The sequence below is a fragment of the Apus apus genome, chromosome 9, assembly GCF_020740795.1.
Source record: "Apus apus isolate bApuApu2 chromosome 9, bApuApu2.pri.cur, whole genome shotgun sequence".
Lineage (NCBI taxonomy): Eukaryota > Metazoa > Chordata > Aves > Apodiformes > Apodidae > Apus > Apus apus.
The window spans coordinates 12,355,062-12,375,792 of record NC_067290.1 but is presented as its reverse complement, the minus strand read 5'-3'; the positions used below and the strand labels follow the sequence as shown (position 1 = coordinate 12,375,792).

General features: G+C 41.7%; 1 protein-coding gene across 3 annotated transcripts in view; it reads left to right on the top strand.

Annotated features, from left to right (window-relative positions):
- Nucleotides 1–378: 378 nt before the first annotated feature.
- USP4 (ubiquitin specific peptidase 4) overlaps nt 379–20,731 on the top strand; it is a 38,408-nt gene continuing 18,055 nt past the window's right edge. For 2 of the 3 annotated variants that reach the window (XM_051627343.1, XM_051627345.1), the window contains exons 1-11: nt 379–534; nt 660–787; nt 1,060–1,190; nt 3,943–4,069; nt 5,218–5,363; nt 5,539–5,600; nt 13,820–13,963; nt 14,614–14,731; nt 17,269–17,442; nt 18,470–18,628; nt 20,187–20,411. In XM_051627343.1, coding sequence (XP_051483303.1) covers nt 407–534; nt 660–787; nt 1,060–1,190; nt 3,943–4,069; nt 5,218–5,363; nt 5,539–5,600; nt 13,820–13,963; nt 14,614–14,731; nt 17,269–17,442; nt 18,470–18,628; nt 20,187–20,411 — 1,542 coding nt within the window. In that variant the 5' untranslated portion in view covers nt 379–406. The remainder of the gene's footprint in view (nt 535–659; nt 788–1,059; nt 1,191–3,942; nt 4,070–5,217; nt 5,364–5,538; nt 5,601–13,819; nt 13,964–14,613; nt 14,732–17,268; nt 17,443–18,469; nt 18,629–20,186; nt 20,412–20,731) is intronic. The other variant, XM_051627344.1, reaches the window with a different exon arrangement.

The following is a 20,731-nucleotide window of genomic DNA, read 5'->3' as shown; positions in this document are numbered from 1 at the left end:
GCCGCCACAGACGCCCAGCCCCGCGGGGACGAAGCCCCGCGGCTCCCCTCGGCCCCTGCCCTGGCTGCCCGCTCCCCCCGCCGGGCCCGGAGAAGCCCCCGCTCCCCCCGCCCCTCCTGCTCCCCCCGCTCCCCCCGCTCCCCCCGCCCCTCCTGCCCCCGCTCCCCCCGCCCCTCCTGCCCCCCCCGCTCCTGCTCCCGCCACCGCCGGGGCGGGGCGCGCACGCGACCACAAGATGGCGGCCGCCGCCAGCGCGCGCGCCCCTCTCAGCCCCGCCCCTGGGCGCGGCCCCGCCCGCCCCGTCAGAGGCCGCGCGCGCGCGCGGGGCGGGACCGGCGCAGCAGGCGCAGCAGCGCGCATGCGCACGCGGGCCGACATCCGCCCGCGACGGGGCTCGCGCTCCGACATGGCGGCGGCCGAGGGCGGCGGCGGCTGCGGGGGCTGCGGGGGCTGCGGGGCGCGGCCCGACCCCGCCGTGCAGCGCGCCGAGCTGGGGCCGCTGCTGGCCACGGCCCTGAGGCCGGGGGAGTCCTGGTGAGCGCGGCCGACCGGCCCTTCCCTCCGTCCCCTTCCCCTCCGGGCGGCGGGGCCTGCGGGAGCGGGCCGGGCGGGCCCCGCCGCCGCTGAGGGGGCCGCGCGGCCGGTGCCGTGTGTTGCAGGTTCCTGGTGGACAGCCGCTGGTTCAAGCAGTGGAAGAAGTACGTGGGCTTCGACAGCTGGGACATGTTCGGCGCGGGCGATCCCGGCCTTTACCCGGGGCCTATCGACAACTCGGGTCTGTTCAGCGGTGAGTGCTGCCCGGCGGCGCGGGCCTGGGGCGCGGGGCCCGGTGCTCGGGTGGCAGCCCGGGCTCGGGAGAGTAAGTCCTGTGCGCAGTCGTCTCGTGCAGGTTTCGCTTTTGAAGCCGTGTAGCCTTGCCAGTGAGGAGGCTGGCGCAGTTTCTCCCTACCCGTGGGAGTACAGGTGTTTCTTAGGGTCGCGGTGGTCATCTGTGTGTAGGTGTTGGGAAGAAAGGATCCTGTCTGATGCCGCGCTTTTTTACCTCTGCCTCCTTTTTAGATCCAGAAACTCAGAGTTTAAAAGAACACCTCATTGATGAGCTAGATTATGTGCTGGTTCCCACTGAAGCCTGGAATAAACTGATAACGTGGTATGGCTGCATAGAGGAACAGCAGCCTATTGTGAGAAAAGTAAGTATGGGTGAACCAGGTTTTTTTCAGCCTGGTTTTATTATCTTATCTCTGGCAAACTTAGGTCATGTTTATTTTGCTAGATGTGAGTTAAGGCAGGATGCTCAGCAGCTCTTTGGAGATAAAAACATGAAGTCTTTTGCCTTGTTGTCTGAAGGAATGACCTTCCAGCATTACACCTAAAGTGCCTGAATCTTCAGTGATTGTCAGTTGAGTGGTCAGTTGATGTGAGAACCATGAACCTTGTTCTGGTTATCTTTTTACAAGTGTGGCTGTTGGGACCAGTGCAGTGTGTTTGTGTTGCATGGAGTAGTTTGTGCTTAGTTGAAAAATGCAAGTTGTTAGTTCAGCTTATTGATCTTCTGGGACAAAATGGGGCATTGGAACAATTATTTTTATTTTTCTTTTATTGCAGATGGCTTAGGGACTTCCTTAGGAGTTTAAGGTGGTGGTTTTTCTTCTCTCTTTCAAAATTCTTTGATTCTAAAATAATGAGAAGAGATGTATTTGTAGTTTTGTTCTGTAAATCTTTATTTTTGTTTAGCAAATGCAGTCCTGAATGTATTCTGAGCATATAACCTGTTCTGGAAGATTAAATTCTCAAGTTGCTGTTTTTTTAAATCTGTCAGACACTTTTTATGGGTAAAAAGGTTTATTGTTTTTTTGTTTTAGTCTTAGGTTTTTGCACTGACTAACTTGGGTGGTGCCAGTATTTGGGCTTCATAAAGACTAATCACTACATCAAGCAAGTAGTGTTGATACAATGTACAGAATTAATATTGCTTAAGTTTCAGTAGCATTATGTTACAGTCAGGGCTGCTTTAAGGTGTGCAAGACCCAGGAAAGTGTAGCACCAGAATGGTCAAAGGAAGTAAGATCCCTTTTTTTGCAGACCCACTCATGCTGATCAGCGGTGCTGGGATGTTGTCCTTCAGTGTGGGCTGAAGATTGTACCTCAAGAGAAATTCTGACATTTTTAGAAAGTGTAAATGATCCCAGGTCCACCAAGTGACCCTGGCTTCTCTGTGCCAAGTAGATAGGACTCCCATGTAACCAGAAATGGGGGGAGTGTCAAACGCCCCTCTTCAACACTGTCATTATTGAGGGCTAGTGCTGTTTTCCAGACATAAGATGCCAAGTTACTGTGCTCTAGCTAAGAGTAAATCTTCTTAATTGCTATGAGCCATTGTGCTCAGATTGCTCTCCAATGGGATGACCTGAGTTCTACTTTGGCAGAAAACAAGCTAGCTGATCAGACACTTTAAAAGTCATCTGTGGGTGATTAGAGACTCTTCTTGCTCTTCGTCCATCCTAATGGACACTGTTACCTGATCAGAAGCAACGTTTTGGAAGAAGAGTTCTTGCATTTCTGAATATGGTTCTTATTTGTTTCTAACTATGGAATCCTGGAAAACAGGAATTTCCATTTAATTAAATTCCTTCTGAAAAAGAAACTTTACATTTTTTTTTTTTTTTTTAAAGAGCAGTCATCTAATTTGCCTGTGAAGAAGCTATTTAAACAGGGCGTGTTACTTTCTCTTTCTATTGTAACAGCAAAATACCAAAGATCTTTCCAAATGTATTTGTTAACTATTTACCTTTAAAGCACCTTGCATGTCTCATACAACCCTATAAAAGAAGAAGGAAGCATGATTTAGCCAAATTATCACAATAAGTCATAATTCTTTGTTTCTTTCCAAAGCTAGGTGAAGTTTTTTCTAGACAATGTTACAGTTTTAGACCACAGCAAGTCAGGTGTCATACAAATAGACATGGAATAAAATGTTTCAGTTGGAAGGGACCTTCAACAGTCATCTAGACCAGCTGCCTGGCCACTTCAGGCTTGACCAAAAGCGAAAGCAAGTTATTAAGGGCATTGCATAATGCTTCTTAAACACTGTTACTCTTAAAAATGATACCTGCTGGTTCAATGAAATATGATGGCAGTTTCATAGACTTTATAGCTGCAAAGAAATGTGGAGACAATTGAGGTGTCTTTTGGGTTTTATTTTAATCCAGTTACATAACTGTTGTCTCATAACTGGCCTCTGAAATGTGATTTTCTTTCTGGTATCATGTGTTTTATGATGTGTAGCTGAAGAGTGGTGTCTAGTCTTACAGACTGGCTTTCTAAAAATATGCTGAAAGCTCCTGGGGTCGGTAGATGTACCTATTGGAGTATTCTCTTAAATGCAAAATTGATTTGAAAATGACTCTGAAATAAGGCAGTGTCAGCGAAATAAGTTCTGAGATATTTGTCTGTTATTGTAAGGAGAGAGTAATGATGCAGATTCTGTATACCATGCAGAAAAATAAATAATGCTTTGTCTTACTTCCTTCTAATAGGAAGGATTTGGCTCCAGTGTTCCAGGCTTGTTTCTTTTTTTTTGAATGCAAAACTTAGCCAAAGACTAGGGGCAGAAGATAATTTTCCTTCTTTTTAGAATTCTCTGACTGTGTGATCAAATGTTTTTCATGGATAACTAGCTGGCACTATCAGTTCAGCTGTGATGGTGGACCTTTGGAACTTTGTACTGTGGAAAGAAAGCACTGAGATTTCTTAATGTTATAAAAACAAAACCCCTGAACAAGCTGGCAGAGGTTGTGACTGAATCTGGGCCTGAGAGCAAGTCAGTGTTCAGTTTATGGCTTGACTTAAAAGATTCAAAATATTTAGACAAGTGTGCCTTACAGAGGCATGCTCAGTGTTTTATCTTTGTGTTGTTTAATCACATCTGCCTTCCGTTTGCAGGTGGTGGAATATGGTCTGTTTGTGAAGCACTATAAGGTTGAAGTTTATCTTCTTGAGCTGAAGCTGTGTGAGAGCAGTGATCCTGACAATGTGATTAGCTGCCACTTCAGCAAAGCAGATACTGTTGGTAAGTAGGTCTCTGATACAAGGAGCTGTGCTCTGGTGCTACCTCAGGAGATACTTTGTGCCCTCCAGAACAAGAACCATGTTCATAAATTGGAGTGAGTCTAGGACATAACAACAGGACAGTTGGGATTGGAGCATGTGATGTGTGAGAAGAGGCTGAGGGAGCTGCGTTTAGCCTAGAGAAGAGAAAGCTTTGGGAGGACCTTGTAGCACTTGTGAGGAGATTACTGAGAACATGGAGTCAGACTTTTTACCAAGTCACAAAGCAAGAAAACAGAAAATAGTCATAAATTGTAACTCCAGCTTAATAAAATGGAAGTGTTTTCCCATTAGGACACCTAGACATTTGAACAGGACTCAGAGGGGTGGGAGAGTCTCCTGCCTTGCAGGCTTTGAACACCTGATCGCGTAAGCCCCAAGCAGCCTGGTGTGAATTCAGTGTTGATCCCACTTTGGTTGGACTGGGAACCTCCTGAGTTTCTTTCAGCCACAAACAATCTGTGTGCAGCACAGGGAGTTGTGGTCAAGAGCTTTGAGGAGCACATTTCTTACTAACTCATGTACTTAAGAAACACCCACGTCACTTGTGTAGAGCAGTTCTGTCTCTGGTTCTCCTATGATTCCTTCTTCCTAGAGTGTGACTATTTTAGTTATCTTCTTAATGGCTCTTCCTACACTTCTCCCTGACATTTGGCCTGTCTCTCTGTGGCTTTATCATCACTATTTGCCCACGTAAAAGTGCCAAGTGTCAGCTGTCTTACGTGTCCATAAAGATCCTTTTTCCTAGTTTGCTGAAGTATGGCCTGACATTAGTAACTGTAAACACTTCTTTCTTGAACCTGTATTTTTAAATGATGTCCATTACACAGAAGTTGGCCTTTGGGCAGAAACTTCTGTCTATATTCTGGACATTATTGCTTTCAGGGCTTGACAGGCAATGCATGACTGAAAACTAAGTTTTTCATTCTTTTAGACTAATTATTAGACAAGCTATATGAGCAATTATAACTTCCATGATACATTTTCTACTCAAAGGATCTTGAAGGATCAACGGTGTAGCCTCTTTGCTGAATGTCTGGCTTGTTTTTTAAAGCACTCATGTTTTAGGCATTTTGGTGTGTTTTTGTTTTTTTTTTTTCTCCTGAACAGCTACCATCGAGAAAGAAATGAGAAAACTATTCAATATCCCAGCTGAGAAGGAAACTAGGTTATGGAACAGGTACATGAGTAACACTTACGAGCAGCTCAGCAAGCTGGATAGCACAGTGCAAGATGCAGGACTCTATCAGGGTCAGGTAAGGGACATAACATTTTAATATATTTATTAGATTCTCATATACTGCTTTCTCTGTTACTTATTTTCACTTTTATGTACTTTGAGCAAACACTGAAAATGTGATTTGTTAATGATTTTGCAAAATGTGTAGCAGATTTGCAGTTACCTTTATTACCTTAACTCTCTCTCTTCAGGTTGTTCTAATAGAAGTGAAAAATGAAGATGGCACATGGCCTGGACAGCATTTCCTGGCAAAGTAAGCAAACATGTTCTAAAGGTTTCTGCTGTTTTTGTCCAGCTTGTTCACCAGTGTTCAGTGACCATGTTCTCTGTGGAAGCCAAATTATCACTGGCTGTTGTGGATTCCTTTGTTTTGGGTGTTTTGAAGGAGAGAAAATCTTGAATATAAATCTTCAGCTCTGCTGCTGGTTTCTTTTCTTAGCAGCTGTCTTCTTTAAACTTTAGCAGCAGTTTTAAAGCCCATTTCAAGTAGGTTGTGTAAGGTTTAAATAGCTTAGGTTTCTATGGTGCTTAAGAGACAGAAGTGCTCTTTACATTGAGGTAGTCTACTTAAAAATCTACCTCTGCAGACTGCACAGTAGAAAGAAGTCTTCCACCATTGTAGAGCATAAAGGTCTACTTTGCAAAGCTGTCAGTAGTGAATGCTCAGAGCTGGTAGTTCCCTCTTAAAAAGTCTAGAAATAGCTGAGCAACCCCCCCTGCCGCCAGAGGCTGTTAGTGTAGCCTGTAAATACCAACACAGATATTCTCTTGCTACTATCTAATTTAAACAAGAAGTGAGATGAAATATTGTATGTATAGAGTGAATTCTATAGCATGGGAGTTGCTTGCTCACAGGATAAGGATAAGCAGGTAAGGAGTTGCCCACAGGAAGTCACAGTACAGAAGGTAAAATCCTGTGATTTGCCTAGTGATGGCCCTGCCCTCTTACCCATGTGTGCGCCATCAGACTTGGCAGTGGTAGAGAAATGTGCTTCTGTACAATGTGGGTCACTTGTAGAACCTACTGTCAAGTGATCTCATTTGAGATCAAGATCTTACTAGTGTTAAGCTTGAAGAATGGATCAAATAGGTCAGTGAAGCCTGTTTTGAAGCAGTTTTCTGCTTCTAAGGAACCATACTGCTAAACTGACCAGGAGAATGTCCATAGGATTACAGTGAATGTTCTGTAAGGGAACCATGTGAAAAGCATCTGAGTGTTCACATCGTGTACATAATGGAGTACTGCTTGACAGTCAGTACTAGAGAGGCAACCGTGCAAGACATAACCTTTTGTTTTCACTTGAAGCAAAGCTAAAAAGAAGTCCTGTGGCATTCCCAGGCCTCAGTCTTGTCGTTTTGCAGCAGCTAGTCTAATATGTAAAGATTTTTAATTAAAACCTCTACCGATGGTTAGCAGTTTGCAGGTTAGTGTTTTCTAATGATCTAGAAATAAACATTTGCTTATTATAATGTAAAACTTGTGAAATTGTTTGACTTGTTGCTGATAATGGTGGCTGAAAGAGTTGTATTAAGTCATACATACAGGAATATCTGTTACTTTGTACTTTGTCTTGGCCATTTCCTCACCCGTATCTCTCTTACTTAAGAATCTGAGCGTGTCTTCCTTACACAGTTGGGTGCACTGGTTCAGCAAGTTCTGCTCACTGACTCTTGTGCTGTTACTTAGTCCTGTGGGTTAAATGCAAAATAACTCTTCAAAACCAGAGTTTGGCAAGACAAAGAGAGGAGGAAGAAACTGGACACTGCCTCTTCAGGGTTGAACGTCAGTGTGTGCGGATCAGTGCGCAAACTGCTGATCAGATAAGAAGGACCTTTTTCAGTGGCCAGGACAAGGGCTGTCTCTTATAAAGCAGTGAACTTCAACATCTTTGGGTTATAGCAAGCCCTGCTGAACTAATGCTGTATCTTCCTATGCCGAAGGTGGCTGTGGTGTGTAAGGCAATTGGGTAAAAAAACTGGACCTTAAACTTCTTTCTGTGTTTGAAATGGAAGGAGGAAAAAGTTGAGTTCAGACTCTTCCAAAGACGGCTGAGTCTAGATATTTATGTTGAATATACACTGATGGTCCAGGGATAATTTTCTACTACTTTTTGGTGCTTACTCTGTTGCGTGTCATCACTCTTGTCAAGTGTGTGTAGGCTGGTGACAGCCGAGCCTGAATAATTTGTATGTATTTTCTTTCTGCTGCTCTTTCAAGGGTTATTTCACAAAGCTTTTTTCATCTATTTTTAAGGAATTTTTATTTGAAAAAAGAAGTAACAAAGCTTTTTTTGTTATTATATTCTGAGTAAGCGAAATTCAACTTAACTGTATTGAACTGCTGGCATTGCACTGTATTAATGCATTTATAATTGCTCTCCATTTTCCTTTCACATCAGTCATACACTGTTCTGAAGTTTACTTGTTTTCTTTCCCTTGTTTAGCCTGCCTTTCATATAAATGCATAAATACTTGATACTCTGTACTTGGTAATTTAATGTTTGAATACTCTTCAGCTAGTTCTCATGTTTCATTGAGAATCTGTAATTTTTTCAAGGCATTCTTCTCTTAAGGGTAGCTACATATTTAGGTTTGAATACACTGTATAAATTCCACTTCCCTATGAAGTCACAATATAGCAAAGCAAAGTGCAAACATTTCTTACTAATCTCAGGCTGAGTCTTTTATATAAGTTGATTTTGGAGCAACATTTTTTTTCCCTTGGAGAGCAGGAATTCAATAAATAAATTAATTAATAAAATTTTTCTGTATAATTAAATAACTTAGCTGCTTTTTTAGATTCTTTCATTTGCCAGGTATCTCAGCAGACAATTATCAAGTGAAAGTGTACTCTGTGACTTAGACTATATTCTGAGTTGATAATTTTGAGGTTGTGTTTTGGTCTTTTTTCTTTTTTTTTCTGGAAAGTTTCCCTGTCTGTGCTGCAATAAAATGTTGCTGCATTTTAACTGTTTCTATGAGCTGGTAAAAGACTCGCTGACCTGGAGTGTAGGGTTCATAATCTTGTTACTGGGTTGGGTGGGGTTTGTCTTTCCATGGGGATGTGCAGATACGTTTTTGCATTAAATCAATATTATGTGTTTAGGGCTGCAGATGAATAAGTGTAGTACAAACTCATAGGGACTGTTTATACATGCAAAATCTGTGGGTGATTGTGAGCAATTGAACCAGACAGAACTGGTGAGAGAGGCAGAAGAGAAGAGTAGCCAGAGGGAAGATAAAAAGTTCCCAGCCCAGAAGAGTGAGAGTGTCTTATCAGGTGCACTGATAAGGTGTTCAGGGGAATGTTTTCTGTATAAATATTACAGAAACTAATTATTTAGGTAAAGGAGGTTCTTGTCTGTAGGAAGCAACTGATGCTTTTTGGAAGGCAATGCTGATACCAGAAGTGAGTTGGAAGCTGCATTGGCAGCATGGCTAAGGAGGAGATGTGAGACTGTCACCTTGAAAACTACTTTTGTGAGGCTAAGCAAGACTGTGGTGTTGTTATGTTTTCTAAATAAACTTACATTTTTAAGTTTTTCAGAATCTGAGACCTCCTAGCTGCAGCTAGTGTCAGAAATAACTGCAAATGCTTTGTGCTGAGGTATGGTTTGGAAGAAAGTTGAGTAGCTCCAAATTTTAATCCTGTCTCAGGCAAACGTTGTTCTCCCATGTTCTGTTTCTCAGCTGGAGAAAATAATGTTTAGCCAAGCCCACGGGAACTTTATATTTGGAGTTCTTTCTTTGGCCTCATCACTTCAATACTAAAAGCTTACAAGAGAGTTTTTCCATATTTAGAGTTTTGATGGGATAAAGAAATGGGATGTAGAGCTCTCTGCTGTTGGTGAGCATTTGCATTGCTGCCTGTGTGCCAAAAGAGGTCTTGAAAAGCTGGTAGTTAATGTCATTCCCTACTCATAGAATATGTGTGCACAAGGTGGGTGGGTTCCCAGTAGTGAGCATTTTTCCCCATCATTTGCTGCTTGTTGCTTGCTTTCTGGCTTCTACTAGGGAAACCACTTTTCCACATGTTTGGCATTTCTCATGTTTCCCCAGCCATCAAGCTGGCTGACATTTTACAGAAAAAATGCTCTTAAACTCCTTATCAGGCCTTGGGTGGTAGTTTCAGCATATGCTTGGCCACTGCTGGCTATTAATTTGCTGCTGTTGAACCCGAGTCAAATGATGATACTCATTAAGGAACAAAATAATTTCTTCTTGTAGTTTGCATCTGCTTTTACTGCTAGACAATGTTACAGAAGAGAAAATGGATTATACTTACTCTAGGAAATTCAGAATTGGAGGCATGCTTTGTTTCTGAAGGGAGGTTATATCAATAAATGTGGAATTTAGTCCTTTTTAATTGTTACTTACAAGACTCTCAAAATAATATCCTGAGCTATCAGAGTTCTAGCTCAGTTCTGGCACACACTTTTTTGTCCTGGGTATCATTTTCTTATCACAAGAGAACAAGAAATTGTGTCAGATTTAGAAAGATGGCACTTCTCCTATCAGGTATTGTATTTGAGAATGGGAGTGAAGTTGTTCTTTAGTGTCTGCCTCCCTTTGCAATACACAGCAGTAAAGTACTTTTTGGTTCTTTAGTTGCTGCTACAATTTTTTTGCTGTTTACTCTTCCTGCTTTTCTGTTACTGATGGCACTGTATGCTTGCTGGATGTCATTGTTTTTTTGTGTTTTTCCCCTCCATCTGGTACCCTTAGTAAAAATGTTGAGGAATTATTGCTTAGTTCACCCATCTTGTAACACAAGAAAAGCCTTTTAACTACCCTGTTGTGATGTGGGCATCTCTCCAACCTAACACAACATTCAGTGATATTCGAAGTCAGAAGTTACTACACAATTTTGAGACCTCAGTGGTTGATACGTGTTTTTTAGGTACACGATGCCATAATTAAATGCTTTTTCATACTGAAAACTGATCATCTCCAAATTTCTTGTGTGCTGATGATTTTGGAGGACCTCTTCAGCAACTGGACTAAATATTTTGTTGGTGCATCTTTATTCCATGGTTTTCAAGTGTTTGAGTTTGGAGCATATGCCAAGCTTTCAGAGTAGCATTGAGTATGTAAGATAAGTTAAGGAGGCTTTTGCATGAAATAACTTTCTAAATACAGATCCATTATAGCCTCTGCTTTGCCAATTAACTGAAATTAAAAGCTAAGTTCTAGCTTTTCTTGTTTTCACTAAAACTTTTTGTCGTAGTATTTTAAATGTTTATTTGTATTGGTAGTTTAAAGGAGGAGGACTAAACCTACTGTATGCTCTGAACTGAAATACTTTTCCTATCTCTGTCTTCCAATCACTTAAAAGCCTTTTAGAATATTTTTTCAAGCTGTTGAACTAAGCAGTTTTTCTACTTATCAGCCATATGCCTCACAGTTTCTGTACTAGGATAGTCTAACTTTGTCCTCTATGCTGCAAGTCTCCAAATTTCTCCTCATTTGCCATTTGTGTGGGTTTTTGAAGGGTTGTTTAGCAAGACATGAAATGTCTCTCTCTAATTGGCAGACGGGGGGCAATGTGCATCAGTATTGTGAAACATGAAATTGTGTGTGTGAGGATGAAGAATGTGAGCCCTAAATAAATCCTAGGATGCGATTCCAGTCCTGCTTCAGTCTCTTGAATGAGCTCCTGTAGCGGCCTTGAGAAATGGTTAGATGGATTAGAACCCATCCTCCTAGAACTCTTAACAGTTAAAACGGTGGCATGGTTAGAGAAAGTCTTTCTCTGCTGTAGTTTACTCCTGTCTAGATTTTGTGGGTGAAGATGTAACTGAACGTGTTCGTCCTTGTCAGGAGCATTGCAGTGGTGATCAAAGGGAAGCTGCAGGAGCTTGGTATCTTCCAGTCCTGTGTCTGTTGTGCCTACAAAGAGCAAACTAAGCAAACAAAGTAGTTTCAGTGGTAACCCACTGAGTAGGCCCAGAACATTTTTGAATGTTTTAAGTCATGAACTTACAAGAAGAAATAATGTTTATATCTTACCTCAAAGCAAGGTATTAGAGCCTCCATTGCCGATGGAGCGAAAGTCACACTGTGAGAGACAGCAGTGGAGGGGGCAGTTGGCTTTGACTGGTCAAAGTCTGCATGTTCCACAGAAACTCCTCTTGGGGCATTGGGGATAAGTTCTTGGCATCCAGGATTTCTGCTGTCACCACTGTATGCAGATGAAGCAGTTTCCTTAAGAGCCTACAGTGTTGTGGGGTCATTAACAGTGGTTTCCTGGGCTTAAAATGGGAAGCTTTCAGAGAAAAATATTCTTCTTTTCTGTTATCTGTGCCTTTCACCTGGAATCACAGCTACCTTTGTGACCATCTTGTGAAATGAGAGGGAGTAGCTGTGCTTAGTAAATCTTCAGTCTTGCTTCAGTTACTACAGGTGGATGAGTAACTTCTAAAATGTAGTGGTGCTTAGAATTTTTGCCTTCCCAATTGTTTGGTTTTTTGTGTGTGTAGTTTTTTATTTCTTTTTGTCCCCACTTGGGAAGTTGTTGGCACCTCCGTCTTTGTTTTACTTAGGTGATCCTTCCCAATTTTCTATCAGGAATTCTCTCAAGATCCTTGATGGCTTTGTAGGTAGACCTTTCCCCACTCTGTGACTTCTCTAATCTGTGCCTTCTGATCCATTTTTTATCTTCCCCCAGAGTTCTTAGTTTTTTAGTGTGTGAGGGGTACTTTTGAATTGCTTTTTGGAATTTCAGTTGCCTTGATTATGCACTGCCTCTGTGCTTCTATTGGAAATGTTAAGATCCCTTAAGAGGTTGTTCTCTTCTTCTCTCCTTGTTGATTATCTTCATTTTTTTTTCTGAATATCTTGCTCTGTTCTCTCTCTGAGGTCAAACATACCGAGCAGAGATGCTACGTTTTCAAGTCTTGCATTTTCTAGATTGCCCTTCTTTGCTTCTAGATAATTTAATTTCAAACTTTTTACAGGTGTTCTTAATGGATTTACAGGCTATTGTTATTTTATTTTTGACCTTTGAAACTCCCACATGTGGACCATGAGTCTGATAATTGTTTAGTGTAGACCCACTTGTTCTCTCATGGATTGTGTCTTGGTGTCCAAGTAATCTTGAGGAGTTCCACCTCCAGCATGTAATGACCAGAAGGCTGTGTATTGTCCCAGATATGGTTGTCTTTTTCAGTAGACCTGCTCATGCTTGTTAATATACTTTCCAGTATGCTTTCTGGTTTTGCTGGCTGGTAGTTTAGGCTGTGTTTGAGGTTGCATTTTCATCTGGAAGCTCCTGTCATAACTTGCTTCCTTCTGTAATGATTTTACTTCTATTTTCATATATATGTATCTCCAGCTATTCCGCCTCTGCTTGGCCATTGTGGCTTTTCTTTGTCGTTTGGTTTTTGCTCCACAGAGGTATTCCAGAACTGTTTTCTTAGTAGCACCTGAGCTATGAATATACATTTTTAGTTTGTATCATTTGAGAATTGGGGTTGCATTAAAAGAGATGTAAGAACAAGCTAAAGCTTGAGGGCACTGTGCTCTGCAGGGGCACTGCTGTACTTTGTGTCTATCAGCCACTCTTGTGTGGCTCTTGGTGTCCTGCAACATTTTCCATAGGTTTGCATGCTTACTCAGGCAAAGTTGGAGAGAAGGTTCAATTTTTCAGTTAGGTCTTGCTATAGAGAAATGAATCAGTATCAAAATAGTTTCTTTAAGTTTATGTAGTACTGTCTTGTGGGTGTATGTTGTTGTGGAGCCACAGCTGTCTGGGACAGAACACTGTTGAATTTTAATGCCTTGTTGATCTTTTGTAGCATTGTGTTGTTCTTCTTTTGTGGACCAGGAGAGTATTAGTGTGGAATAGCCTGGGATTCACAACTAGATAGACTCGAGGCTTAGGAGCTTTAAAAATCCATTTCACTATCTCCAGTCTCAAAATGCTGAGGATTGTTATACATACCACATGTACATAGCAGTGTGTCTTGTCTCCAAGCACCATAGTTGTATCAACTAGGCTCAGTAACAAATTGTCTTGTGCTCACCCTGGTTATCCTCTTACTAATTAGCACTCTGTTTGAGTGAGTGATTTGTGTTTCAAGTAGCAAAGGACTGACTTTGTCACTTTGAACATAGGGCAAGAGTTTTGTTGTCTTAAGATTGGGATTTTTTTGCTTGCTTGTTTCAAGATGGTATACTCATAAACTTAAAGCTTGCTTCCCTGCCACTCATGCCATCTGAATTGCCTACTTATTGCAGCCTGGGACCCAGATTTTGCTTTAAGCAAGAATTGTTGATCCTGCTTCTGGTACTTTTTTCCTGAAGTTTCTGTTCCAGACAAGTGTTTGGAAGCATGACTGCACAGATCAAACCAGTGAATTCTGTGTGGGGTAACTGACTGTAACGTGGCTACTCCTTGGAGTTTTGTGGGAGGTGGGGCTGGGGGTGAAAAAAGTAGTAGCACTGTTTCTACTTCTTTTTCCTTTCTCCCAGATCAAGCACTGCAACTAGCAGAAACTTTACTACCTCTTCAAAATCATCAACAAGTTCTTATTCCTCAGTGTCTGCCACTTCTGTCATTACTAACGGTGATAGCAGTAACTCCTATGGACTGAACAGCTCCCAGATGGGCAGGGGGTAAGAGCAGGAATGTTCTTTTTGTTTCCTTGTCCTTCATGTGAATAATCCCGTGCATCCTTGCCTGCAGAGAAAAGGAGTGTTGTGGTGCCTTTTGAGGAGTTCTGCTACTCTTGTATACCTGTTTATCAAACTTTGCTTTTGAAGCTGCTGCATTCTGCTATTTCATGCTCACTTGCAAAAGCAGTGCATGTTTCAGAGCTTACTAACTCCTAGGGCATTGCCTGGTTCTGAGGGGATTGGGGGTATGAGGGAAGGGATTATCTTCTTTTTTTCATCTCCCATTGTGGTAAGAAGCCTTTGCAGGTAAAGATCATTATTTTCTTATTAGTTCTTACAGTAAATCATAGAGACTCTTATAGATTCTTGCTGCATTAGGATAGTGTGCTGTGTACTTGTGGACAGAGGAAAATAATGTGTTATGAGCCATAAATTAATAATAGCTTGTGACATGATTAATGTTCCCAAAGTTAGCACAAATACTTCATGTTTGTGGTATTCAAACTGAGCCACTATGAAGCAGCAGAAACATGTGGGCTGGTTAAACAGTTTCATTAAAACAGTTTTTGACTCATATTTGATGTGGCTCTTAAACAGTGTTGAGACTTGGTAAACTCATTATGGAGTTCACTGTGTTGTCTTTCTTCCAGAGGTTCTGGATTTGTCTGTAACTCTTACAGCTGCAGGGACAGTGCTCCCCTGTCACAGCCTGGACTCTGTGGGCTTAGTAACCTTGGCAATACCTGCTTCATGAATTCTGCATTACAGGTAAGAACTGGAAAGAGCCCTCTTTAGAATTAAATAAAAGAGCAGTCTGGCAGAGATTGTGGATTAAAATCTGTGGAAAGAAGAGCATGTTTTAATGTGATCCAATGAGGAGACTGCACCTGGAATGAAAAAAAAAACCCACAACCAAACCAACCATGTTATTACTGTAAAACATGGTGTAGTATGAAGGACTGGGTCTGAAACACATGGTTTCAGAAAAGACTGTGAAGGAAGTCATACCAAACAGATGCCAAACTGTCATGTAAGGTCTCAGTGCTGAACTCTGACAAAAATGGGTTGGCATGAAGGAGGTTGAACTTGTGTGGGCCACGTGGTATGAACAGGTCAGTGGATTCAGTTCTGGGGTCCATGTTTAAAGATTGTTGAAAGTATAAGAGTGTGAAAAACCACAGGAAGGGTTCACATCATTGTATGAAGTGCTAAGTAACAGTTATGCAAAGCTAATTATTAGTATAGTTGTTAACTTTCTCTCTTAGGTTTATTTGGTTCAATTTAAAAAATACAGAAACTTATTAGGGATAGTTTGCTAAGAAATTAAAACTAAATATGAGCCAACTTGTAGGAACTTGGATTAAGCAATAGGCAACCTTATAGTGTGGTGCAAGTGCTATGAAATTGTTTCTGTCACAGTGTGGTAGCTCTGAAGGCTAGAACAGGTTTTAAAATAACTACAATGCATTATGCATGTGGTATTCAGGATACCAGTCTGAACTTAGACTGCCTCGTTGTTTTGTTTGACATAGCTTTATTTTCAGTTGTATCATGGTAACTTTAAATTACATTGCAAACTAGTAATGTTAAGGACCAGTTTCTTTCTTCTACTTACCATTAGGCTTCAATTTTCTAGACCTTAATCTTTGAAATGCAGATTTCTGCCTTAATTTTTGGAAGCAAGAGTCTCCCAGTGAGAGGCTGGTGTCAAACAATAGCAGTCTAGAAGCACTCCAATGTAATTTGCCTGCAGAAAAGCACTAACACCTGGACATTGGAACTGAAAAAATGTGATAGGAAATAAATTCCACAAGGTATCATCAAGGCTGTGAAAGTGGCATTGGCCTGAGAATTGAATTACGCTTTCCTGACTCTTTCCAGATTGCTCTGTACATCTGTGCTGGAAGATTTGTGTGTCTACGTGTGGTTGTAGCACTGCACAGGCATCTGCTGTGGCTCCTGAATCTCCAGGCATTCAGAAAGAGCCCAGTTCAGTATGTTCTTGGTCCTACAGTGCCTTATATCCCTAGGAATTTTAATCATATCTCACTCTTGGCTCTCTTGTTCACACAACCAAGTTTGACATTACTGATCCCAGTGTTGCTTCTTGCTATAAGCTTTGAGTCTTTGAATTACTGCATTAGGGTAACTCCTTCCTGTGCTCGTTTACTTGGTTTACAGTGTTTTCCCAGGATTTATTAAAACATTACCATGATATGCTGGTAAGAAGTGTGTAAATGGGAGAATAGATATGGGGGGTATCCTTCCTGCCTTTAAACTTTGCTAACCTTTTGATAGGGATTCTTTTTAATGGCTTTTGCTTCTTTGTAGGACAGAGTATAGCATGTGTTTCACTTCAAGGAGGAACAAGAACCTCTGTTACTGTAACTGTTGCTGGTATTAGGATTTCAATGTTAGAGAGTGAATATGGGATGTAGACTTGAGAATATTAAGGTAACATCTCTAAAGACTTTACTGACCTGCTCTGTCCAGATTTCTGTGTAGTGCATTGGTGAGGTAGCCTGCCCTACAACCTCAGTAGTGTGTGGAAAAACAGGTCTATGTACAGTAATTATAGGAATTGGTGAGTGTTGGCAGGACTGTGATGGTAGTATTTTCTGGCACTTGTAAGGGTTTTTGCCAGGCTTCAGCATTACACCAGGAGTCTCTACTCAAATTGAAGTATCAGTGGAAGCTGGAGTCCAAAGTAAAAACCTGTGGAGAGGCATAATACCAAGAGCAGATCTCCTCCTTCCAAAAGTCTGTTTGTTTTTTTTCAGAAGGTTGTTTGTTATTTGCTTTCCTGAACTATTAAATACAGTAACATTAAATGAATGCTTAAAATTCCTCTACACCAAAGGAACAGAAGGTGATAAATGTGAATGCCAATGTTAAAGAAATTTCTGAAGAAGCAAGGAGCTGCAGACCAGTGAGCCTTATGCCTTAAACTAGATAGACCAGTAGAACCTGCTCCAGAGGGAAAGCTTACACTTAAGGGCAAATACATTGTGTAGGAGAGAAGTCAGCATGGCACCTGCAAGAGGAAGTGTTTCCGAAGTTAGCTGATAGACTTCTGCAGGCTGTGCTGTTTGGTGGTGTTTCTTTTCTAGTTAGACTGTGCTCTGAGGTGCAATGGTTGCAGTATCACACTCCCCCAATAGATTTTTTCTTTTTTTACTAAATATGTACACTGTTTTTTTTAATAACTTAGTGCATGTTCTGATGTGAAAATTCGGTTTGTTTTTTCATTATCACACAGATTTATTGTCCTGTGCAGTAAATTAATTTTCTTAATGCTTTTTCAGTGTCTCAGCAATACCCCTCCTCTGACCGACTACTTCCTGGAAGATAAATATGAAGCTGAAATAAATCAGAACAATCCACTGGGAATGAGAGGAGAAATTGCAGAAGCCTATGCAGAGCTCATTAAGCAGATGTGGTCTGGGAGACAGTCTCATGTGGCCCCACGTATGTTTAAAGTAAGTACTCTGTGTTCTTTGACAGAAGAAACAGTGAAAACTACTGTGCCTTCCACATGTTTTGGTGCTACGAAGCAGTAATGGCAGAGTTACTTCAGTGTTGCTTCATGCTTTATGTAAATGTTTTCCAGGGTACAGGGAGGAACTTGCCAGTGACTAGTGTCATACCCTGGAGCTGCTTACTGCTCTTTAATATTAAAAGCCTTACTTAGTAAATGACCTTCCAGCCTGAGAGCTGTTTACAGATTCATCAAAATGATCTTTGCAATGTTGTGTGAATTGCCAGCTGTGAACTTTAATCAGTGAGAAAAGATGTGCAAGTTGTACATTTAAAATATGAAATTATAAAGTGGAGAGCAAAATGCATCTGTGATGTTATTTATTGATGTAGTGTTCCAAATGCTTCAGTGTAAAGAGCTACTCTCAGCTGAAATACTGTGAGGTAGCAGTTGTATATGAACCCCAGAAAAACTAACTATGTCTCTTGTTTTAAATATAATGCAAAATGCTCCAGTGCAGAGCAAGGTAACTAAAGTACCCAAGGAACACTAAGAGTTTGCTTCTGTAGTGCAGTCTTGGTAGACTGAGGAAGAATGACGTCCCAAATGCATGAAATAAGCAGTGACCTGATATGTAAATGTCCATCCTGTTGCTGCTCAGGTTTTGCATGGTACAGTCTTGAAGTTGAGGGTGAGTGCTTTTGAGATCAGGAGGAAGAGTCTTATGGGCTACAGAAATCTGTGCTCTGTAAAGTCATAGGTAGTTCTGAAATGAGATGATGTTTTATTTCTGTGACTTGGAGTTGCTGTCACATCATCCACTGCTCAGTAAACTGTTCAGAAGAATTAAGTGAATCTCAAGTGGACATCAGTAAAAGTGTGTTAGTGTCCAGTTTGCTGTGGTCTGCTGCTGACATGAGATACTATGGAGTTGACCTCTGCAAAGGATAGAACATGAATGTCTTTATTCTTGTCTCTTACACACAGGTAATGCTCACCCTCCTCTGACTCTTACCTTCATGTTTCAGACACAGGTTGGCCGATTTGCTCCTCAGTTTTCAGGATATCAGCAGCAAGATTCCCAGGAGCTCTTGGCTTTCCTTCTAGATGGCTTGCATGAGGATTTGAACAGAGTGAAGAAGAAGCCCTACTTGGAGCTGAAGGATGCCAATGGCAGACCTGATTCGGTATGGTGCCCTTTACTTGGGGGGGCAGGGGGAGGGCAGGTTGTACTTTCAAGGGAGTTTAATTGGGTTTTATGACACTTCTGGGCCTTCTTACTTACAGGCCCCAAAACATCCTCCCTACAAAGCAGTGTACCTGGGAGGGGAGAACCCTGTTGTGCTTTATGGCTCAGCTGACTCTTCATGGCATGTAGCTACTGCTCTGCCTCACAGCAGAATGTCTGTTCTTGTGCTGCTGTGCAGGAAGATGTGCTTATGGCTCAGTACTGGCATCGTTCTGTGGTGGAAAGGAAGGAAGCTTGGTCTTGTGACATAACAGCTACCTAAAAGTAGTCTGTAGTTACTATCATAACCTTTCCTCCTGACTATTCAGGGCCACCTTCTTCTTCCAGGTAGATTGAGCAGCAGCTTTTTGCATTAGTTTAAGGAGAGTGCTTACAGTGCAGGCCATCCTACTTGATTGTGGACTTGGGTGGGACTGGGATGTCAGGGTGTCCCTCAAATAAGTGTCTGGACATGTGCCCTGGGCATGACTTGTAAGCAGCCATTCTGGTGTCCCACTCATAGACAGCGAAGTGTCAAGTGAAAGGAGCTTTTAGGCCACACTTCTTGTGTGCCCCCTCATGGTCTCTAGACAAGTGGAATCCATGAGCTAGATACAAACGCAGGCTGAATAGGGTGCATGAAAGCACTGGTCAAGAGAAGGAGAGAACAAAAGGTATAAGTGACTTGCTATAACCATGGATCTTGATAAATTCCTAGTGTCTGGTGAACTACCTGTGTCTCCTTAGAGCCTTGACTTGAATTTTCTCCTTTCTGATGCCATGGAGATAGGTGCACTGATATTAAAGCAACTTGACATTTTATTTAATTTAAACTTGAAGCATATTTGGCTGTAGTTACCCACTCTACCTAAACAGAGAAAAGTAGTCCTCTAATGCCATTCCTTACTGAGGCCAGAGAAATCTCTTCTGTTCCTTTTTTTTCTTCCTGCCTTTTATCTGTCCTCTTGTTTCCCAACCCACTGATACGTGAGCCCCTTGCATGCACTCCTGTGTTCCCCTGAAGTTGGCAAACATGCTCATGTTAAAATGGGACACAGAACAGGGAAATGTCTTCCCCTAAGTGAACTCATGCACTCCTCATCAGGATTTTACCCCTTGTCTCTGTACAAACAGCTGCAACATACCAACAAATGCAGAGTTCAGAGTAAATATATTAAGCAAAATGCTTAGGGGCCTCTAAAAGCCAGATGCAAAATTATTTTTAGGAAGTGTATGTGAAAAGTTGTTCGTTGTTGTTTTTTCTTAACAGACAATAATTTCATGTCTTTTGCCTTTTCTTGCATAATACAATGCATGTGGCAACACCACAACAAGTAGTATATTTATTTAATCTTTTTTTCTCTCCAAGAAATGCTGGTACCTGTGGGATGGAAAGGATGCCCAGCATATCTTAATTTTATTTAGGTGCTTTCCTCCCCCTGATGCAGGAAATTCCCCATGCTTGCCATGCCATGAAAGTGTTTGTGAGAAATAATTTTTAATTTATTTTTTTATAGGAGGTGGCGAAAGAGGCCTGGGAGAATCATAGGCTGAGGAATGACTCTATCATTGTGGATATTTTCCATGGTCTTTTCAAATCTACCCTTGTTTGTCCCAAATGCTCCAAAGTTTCTGTGACCTTTGATCCATTCTGTTACTTAACCCTTCCACTGCCCTTGAGGAGAGATCGTCTCATGGAAGTGACCCTGGTATATGCAGACCCGCAGTGTAGACCTGTCCAGGTGAGTCATGTTGAAGACACAAATTTCTTGAAGTCATCGGAGCTTTTCTCTTTGGTTTTAAAGTTTAGACTTTTCAAGTAATCTAAAGAATGTTGGTGTCCACCTTTGACTGAGGTAGGATGTGTAAGTGAAATCAAGTGGTTTTGTAAAATCTTGGTTTGGGTCGTGGGTCAGCTGGAAGTGTCTTTCCTATTCCTGTGATGAGGCTACCTGGGTGTCATGTACTGCTCCCTGTGCCAGTGGAAAGGGGAAAGAACAAAAGCAAGAAAAACATGGATTGAGATATAAAAATGGTTTAATAGGTGAAGGGAAAGTGAGGA